At 54.3% G+C, this 7,115-nt stretch overlaps 1 protein-coding gene across 2 annotated transcripts in view; it reads left to right on the top strand.

The window, feature by feature from the left end:
- The window catches only part of IGSF9 (immunoglobulin superfamily, member 9), a 30,947-nt gene extending 24,774 nt beyond the window's left edge, over positions 1 to 6,173 (top strand). For both annotated transcript variants that reach the window (XM_006895454.1, XM_006895453.1), the window contains exons 9-20: positions 619 to 759; positions 1,310 to 1,426; positions 1,631 to 1,781; positions 1,965 to 2,088; positions 2,354 to 2,529; positions 2,700 to 2,950; positions 3,177 to 3,261; positions 3,358 to 3,531; positions 4,004 to 4,046; positions 4,365 to 5,222; positions 5,659 to 5,786; positions 5,992 to 6,173. In XM_006895454.1, the coding sequence (XP_006895516.1) occupies positions 619 to 759; positions 1,310 to 1,426; positions 1,631 to 1,781; positions 1,965 to 2,088; positions 2,354 to 2,529; positions 2,700 to 2,950; positions 3,177 to 3,261; positions 3,358 to 3,531; positions 4,004 to 4,046; positions 4,365 to 5,222; positions 5,659 to 5,786; positions 5,992 to 6,173 (2,430 nt within the window). The remainder of the gene's footprint in view (positions 1 to 618; positions 760 to 1,309; positions 1,427 to 1,630; positions 1,782 to 1,964; positions 2,089 to 2,353; positions 2,530 to 2,699; positions 2,951 to 3,176; positions 3,262 to 3,357; positions 3,532 to 4,003; positions 4,047 to 4,364; positions 5,223 to 5,658; positions 5,787 to 5,991) is intronic.
- The last annotated feature ends 942 nt before the right edge of the window (positions 6,174 to 7,115 follow it).

Raw genomic sequence — 7,115 nt, 5'->3', positions numbered from 1 at the left:
TCTCTGTCTCTCTGTCTCTCTCTCTCTCTCTCTCTCACACACACACACACACACACACACACACACACACACACAGCGTACTGGTCTGGGGTGTAAAGAAGGCCCTGAGCTGCTTACTGAAATGTTGGAGGTCTGAGTTCAACCCTAGTGTGGCTTGGTGATCTATTGCTGAAAAAAAATCAGGCATTAAACCCACTGTGGAGCACATTTCTACTCTGACTCACATGGCGTTGCCATGGATTGGATCCAACAGGATGAATAACTGGTTAACTGATGGGGTGGGAAATGCTGAATTTAGTTGTGGGATGCTGGCGGGCCAGCTAGGTGAGCTCGAACAGGCAGGGAGCCTCAGTGGGTCGATGCCTGCTTTAGGAGACACTGTTCACATTTTATTTTCTGCATGTGCCACTCCTTGGAGTTGTGTAGCCACAGCTGTCACATTTATTTATAGGAAAAAAAGAGAAACAAAGGACCAGAATAAAGAGAAACGTCAGTTCTGGGAAGATACAGGGGAACCATCTGCTTAGATGGAGTTTCTCGTATTCCACCTCTCTTCTGTTTTGCTTCCACATCTTAGTCTAATAACCTTTTCTGGTTATCATGTCTTCTTCCCACCAGTTTCCTGGCTGGTCCCAGGGCACAGACGGCTCACTGATCATTGCTCTGGGGAATGAGGACGCCCTGGGAGAATACTCCTGCACGCCCTACAACAGCCTTGGCACGGCAGGGCCCTCTCCAGTGACCCGAGTGCTGCTCAAGGTAAGGGTGACCCAGCAGAAGTGGGCCAGGTGGCCGAAGATGCTTCACTGCTGAGACCAGGCTGGTCAGAGGCGTCTGGACAGCTGTGGGAGGGGGCCCCCTAAGTCTGGCTTTTCCACTGCAGCCTCAGTAGCAGCCAGATGCTAATCACAGAGATTTTTGTAGAGATGGTGCTGAGGAAGTAGGACATTACATCCACAACATAGCTACAAAATAAAATAGAACAATGGATAGAAAAGGACCCTAACCATCCTTGACCTTGACCCCAGAGCCACATCCCTCTCTGGAGCTCTGGAGAGGATGAGGATGGATAACAAAGAGGAGAGTGAAAGAGTAGCCTGAAGTTTGGACCTCTCTACTCAACCACTAATGCCTATCTGTGCCAGTATTTCCCTTTAGTGCTGCCCATTCAATCAAGAGAGAGCAGGGAGTGGGGGGAATGAGAGAGAGTGAGACAGAAGGTGTGACAGGAAGGGACTAAACTACCCTATCTAGCCGTGTAAGAGAAGCTACCAAAGAACCCACTCCCAATGCCAGACCTGGCTTGCAGGCCCCCCCAGCTTTTGTCAAACGGCCCAAAGAAGAGTATTTCCAGGAAGTGGGGCGGGAGCTGCTCATCCCCTGCTCTGCTCAAGGAGATCCCCCTCCTACTGTCACTTGGACCAAGGTACGATTCCTGCCCCATTCCCCTGTGCCCACCACATCTCTGCCTCTTCACCCTCCTGGGACATTCTGTGGGAAGGTGGATGTAGTAAAGAGAAGGCTGGTAGAGGCAGGTTGGGAGGAAGCTGGAGCAACCCCAGCGAGACGATTGGCGCCCTTGGTGAGGGGTGGCTGCGTGTGTCCTCAGGGCTGACCAGTGGTTCTGTAGGTGGGCCGAGGGCTGCGGGGCCAGGCCCAGGTGGACAGCAACAGCACCCTGATCCTGCGGCCACTGACCAAGGAGGCCCACGGGCGATGGGAGTGTAGTGCCAGCAATGCTGTCACCCGAGTGACCACCTTCACGAATGTCTACGTGCTGGGTAAGTGGCTGGAGGGGGGGCGGGACTGGAGGAAACCATATGGGAGAGGAGATAAGGGCACATTTTTTTGAGACCCACATGGGGGGACCCTGGGATGATAGTCGAAAGAAGAGGCTCCCCTTAGCTTTTCACATTCAGTAAGGTCCCCTAACCACAGTCCCTTGCTCCGTTCTCCCCATCTAGGCACCAGCCCCCATGTTGTCACCAACGTGTCTGTGGTACCTTTAGCCAAGGGTGCCAATGTCTCCTGGGAGCCTGGCTTCGATGGTGGCTATCTGCAGAGATTCAGTGTCTGGTACACCCCCCTGTGAGTGTCCCTGCCATCACTGTGCCCCAGCCTCACCTCCTGCTCTCTCCGCCTGCTTCTTTGTGGCCCTCTAGGCCAACCCTCAGCCCTGGTCCTGCCGTGCCCTAGCTCTGCTGCCCTGATCACAGAGACTCTTAGGTGTTTGGGTCCTAAAACCTGGATAGTTGAGAGTTGGGGAGGAGGAACTTCGGCTCTCCAAATCCCAAATCTTCCTGGTCTCTTAGCTCCTGAGATGCCCCCCTGTTTCCTCCTGCCCCCTCCCCAGGGCCAAACGTCCTGAGCGAGCCCACTATGACTGGGTGTCCCTGGCAGTGCCCGTGGGAGCGGCTCATCTCCTGGTGCCAGGGCTGCAGCCCTTCACGCAGTACCAGTTCAGTGTCCTGGCTCAGAACAAGCTGGGCAGTGGGCCCTTCAGTGAGATCGTCTTGTCTACTCCCGAAGGTGAAGCCCCTCGCTCCAACCTTGGGGCCCAGAGGGCCTTGTTGGAAATGTTTTGGGTTTTTCTTCAGGGGCTGTGAGAGAGAGCAACTGGGTCGCGGGGGCTATGGGAGGCGAGGGAGGAAGATGAGGGACTGGATCTCATCTTTGACTTGCTTTTCTGTGCCCATCAGGGCTGCCTACGACACCAGCTGTCCCTAGTCTTCCTCCAACAGAGGTGCCACCTCCTCTGTCCCCTCCCCGCAGTCTGGTGGCAGTGAGGACACCCCGAGGGGTGCTCCTTCACTGGGACCCTCCAGAATTGGTCCCCATGAAGCTGGATGGCTATGTCCTGGAGGGCCGGCAAGGCAGCCAGGGCTGGGAGGTGCTGGATGGGGCTGTGAGAGGCACGGAAATGCAGCTGTTGGTGCCGGGTCTCATTAAGGTATATGGAAGAGGCGGTTGCCTGGGAGTTCCTCCAAATAACTTTTTAGCCCCCTTTTCCATTCCCGGGTGTTTATATCAAACCCTCATTTGACTGTCTTTACCCCTTGCTTACTACCTCATCTTTAACTTACTTCTACCCTCGCCCACACCCAACTGAAAGACTTTGCAAATGAGGGGCTGGCGTAGGTCATATTTGGCCCTGACCCTCTTCCTGGTACCCCCAGGACGTCCTCTATGAGTTCCGCCTCGTGGCCTTTGCTGGTAGCTATGTCAGTGATCCCAGCAACACTGCCAACGTCTCCACTTCTGGTGAGAACCTGGAGGGAAGGAAGGGTACTGGGTGCTGGGGTCTTCAAGCCCAGCAGGTCTGTGGCATTGAGCCTCTCACTGCCCTTCCCTTTCCAGGCCTGGAGGTCTACCCCTCGCGCACGCAGCTGCCAGGCCTCCTGCCTCAGCCCGTGCTGGCCGGCGTGGTGGGTGGTGTCTGCTTTCTGTGCGTGGCTGTGGTCGTGAGCATCCTGGCCGCCTGCTTCATGAACCGGCGCAGGGCTGCCCGGCGTCGCAAGCGCCTTCGCCAAGGTAGGACCTTCCGCCTAGGTAGACACCCCTTTGCTGTCATCCAGTGGGCTGGGGGTTGGTCCATTTGCTTTTTAAAACCCAGACACCAGAAGAGCCCTCCTTTGTGGTCCTTTCCTGGAGCCCAGGGTCTTATAGAGCCTTGCCACCTATTTTCCCACCTGTATATTAAAACCTTCTGCACCAGGCAGGGTGCTGAGAATTGGATCAGTGGGTTTGTGCCTGGGGCCCTTTTGCTTGTGTTTTTACAAGTAGCTCTGGGGGTGTAGCATGTAATGTGGTGTTCTGCTAATCAGAAGGTTGACACTTTGAAGCCCCCAGCTGCTCTATGGGAGAAAGATAGGCAGTCTCCCTTCCTGAAGATTTACATCCTTGGAAACCTGATGGAGAGTCACTGTGAGTCAGAATGGACTTAGTGACTCTGTGTGTGTGTGTGTGTGTGTGTGTGTGTGTGTGTTCTCTCATGTCCTTACAGATCCACCTCTTATCTTCTCTCCGCCCAGGAAATCAACCCCTCAGTAAGTCCTCCCCTCTATGATGCACCTCTGCTTTCCTGTTGTACCTGCTAGTGTCCTCTGCTTCCTTTCCTACACCATGGGAAGGGATGGGAAGATAGAAAACAAGAGTTTGGAGAGAGGAGGGAACTGGGGTGCAGAGGCCCTAGCATGGGGCTGGTCCGGTGTTGCAGTACCATCCCTCCACCCTCCCACCGTGTTGGTCGTTTTCTCGCTTGCTCTCCCTAGCTCTGCTCTGTTGTGCTCCAGACCTCTCAAGGCCTGACGCTGGCTCCTGGGAGGGGGCCAGGCCACAGACCCTGATCTCCTGTCCCTCCCCAGCTCTGCTCCGGGCTCGGGCAGTCCTGACAGCGTGGCAAAGCTGAAGCTCCAGGGCTCCCCTGTCCCCAGCCTGCGCCAGAGTCTGCTCTGGGGAGAGCCCACCGGACCGCCCGGCCCCCCTCCGGATCCTCCACCCAGCCGGGTGCCCTTACCCTTGGAACCCATTTGTCGGGGACCAGATGGGCGCTTTGTGATGGGGCCTAATGTGGAGCCCCCCAAAGAAAGGCCAATCACAGAGCGGCTGGAACCTCGGACACCAGCCCAGAGTCAGGCTCTGTCCTTTGACTGTAGTAGCAGCAGTCCCAGTGGGGGCCCCCAGCCTCTCTGCATTGCAGACATCAGCCCTGTGGGCCCCCCTCCAGCAGCTCCACCCAGCCCCCTGCCTGGTCCAGGCCCCCTACTCCAGTACCTTAGCCTGCCTTTCTTTAGGGAGATGAATGTAGATGGGGACTGGCCTCCCCTGGAGGAACCCAGCCCCACTCCACGTCCAGATTACATGGATATAAAGCCCTGCCGTACCTCATCCCTCCTTAGACCCCTGGACTCCCCTCCTATTTCCCCCAAGGCAACACTCCCTGGGGCTCTGCTAGGGGCTGCCCCCTCGGAGACCCCTTACACAGCACTGACTGACTGGACTCTGAGGGAGCGGCTGCTGCCAGGCCTCCTCCCTGCTGCCCCTCGGGGCAGTCTCACAAGCCAGAGCAGTGGGCGGGGCAGTGCTTCCTTCCTGCGGCCCCCCTCCACAGCGCCTTCTGCGGGAGGCAGCTACCTCAGCCCCCCACCAGGGGATACCAGCAGCTGGGCCAGTGGCCCTGAGAGGTGGCTTCGAAGGGAGCACGTTGTGACAGTCAGCAAGAGGTGAGGGCAATCTTTGCTCATTCCTTTCCAGTCCTGCTCTTTATCTCAGAACTTCTCCCCAATGCCCTCCTTCTCTGTCCTGTCCAACCTGAGCCAAGAGACCTCATCTTTTGCTGAAATTCAGGGATATTTTGTCCCTGAGTGGCAAAATGGTTAAACTCTTGACTACAGCTGAAAGGTTGGTGGTTCAAATCCATCCAGAGACCCCGTCCCAAAAATAGGCCTGAGGATCAGCTTCTAAAAGGTGAGAGCCTTGAAAACCCTATATATGTAGTTTTATTTTGTACACATGGCATCACCACAAGTCAGAATTGATTCAATAGCAAATAGTTGTTTTGATTTAAGGATGTTCAGGAAAATCCGGGGATCCCAGCTCCAGCCTTTCCTGGATCTTTTCTATTTTTTCACCTACGCTATTTTTTTGTCTACCTAACAGGAGGAACACATCTGTGGATGAGAACTATGAGTGGGATTCAGAATTTCCTGGGGACATGGAACTTCTGGAGACTTTACCCCAGGGCTTGACAGGCTCCCGGACTCGCTCTGAAGCTGAGCCGGAACTAGGTGTGTGAGCCCTGCAGAAGGCAGGCACTCCTGTCCTCACTGTCCCACAGCCTTTGAAGCCTGAGGGCTCAGTCTGTTCCCAGCCAGACACGGTCCCCACTGGAGCCCAGTTTAGACTCCTCCACTGTAGATGGTGTCTTGCTCCCACGGCTCATCTGCACTCTGTGAGCCTCAGTCTTCTTCTCATTCTCCTGCCCTCTTGCAGGTATTAAGACCTTAGATGAGGCTTGTCCCCTGAACACGGCTTATGCGTCTGGCCCAGAGGCCCGCTGTGCTGCCCTTCGAGAAGAATTCCTAGCCTTCCGCCGCCGCCGAGATGCCACGCGGACCCGATTCCCAGTCTATCGACAGCCAGTCTCTCACCCAGAACAGGCTACTCTGCTGTGAACATCCCTTGGTGTGAGACTGGACAGAGGAATGTGGACCCTCCAAAGAAGACCTCTCCAAGATTAAGTTTCAATCTGGGGCACTACCCTGGCCCCTTGGTGCCCAGACACAGACTCATGGTGGGCTTGGGTATGGTTTGACATGAGGTTTGTGCTGATCCCTCGTGTAGTCTGGGGACTGGAACGAGGACTTTAGGTCCATTCCTGTGTATGTGTGGAAGTGTGTGTGGGTGTGGGTGTGTGGGTGGGTGTGTGGTGTATTGTTTGTGGTGTGGGTGAAGTTTTTTTACAGGTGAATTAAAAAAAATCTGAAAAATGAGTCTGTGTGTTATCTGGCCTGGAATCTGAGGGAGAGGTGGGAAAATCCCTGACCCCTTAAAGAGAGCCTTCCTGAATGAATGGAGGTGCATTCAACATTCATTCAAAGTGCATTTATTGAATCTCTGCTGAGGTCACCAACTAAGAACCCACCATTGAGTTAAATGCTGGGAAAATAGAGTTCACTAAGACATGCCTTTGCCCTGGGGAGTTCTGTAGTCAGTGAGGCAGGCCAGTAGGGAAATAGTTAGAGGATGATGTGGTAGGTTATGTGATAAAGCCATGTGTTGGTTATTGTGGTAGCACAAAGGAAAGAGTTCCTTTTAAGTCAACAAACATTTAGTGAGTGCTTACAGCATGTGTTGGATCAAATGCTGCTTTGGGTTGGATACTTGCTAGCGCTTCAGAGGCACCCTCACAGAGAGTGGTAATGATAATAGCTAGCATTTGAGCAGCTACTCTGTGCCAGGCACTGCTTGCTAAAAGCCGTTTACATGTATTATTTAGTACTCTACAACTCTGTGGCAGGCACTATTTGTCTTATTTTATAGACAGACTACCTTAGTCATTTGCCTCAAATTTCACATCTGCTAAGTAGCAGAGTAGAACAGAAGCTAGTCAAGGA

This window comes from Elephantulus edwardii, unplaced genomic scaffold (assembly GCF_000299155.1).
Source record: "Elephantulus edwardii isolate Elephantulus edwardi_28Jun2011 unplaced genomic scaffold, EleEdw1.0 scaffold00168, whole genome shotgun sequence".
NCBI lineage: Eukaryota > Metazoa > Chordata > Mammalia > Macroscelidea > Macroscelididae > Elephantulus > Elephantulus edwardii.
The sequence above is the reverse complement of the archived record's forward strand: the minus strand, read 5'-3'. Positions and strand labels throughout refer to the sequence as shown.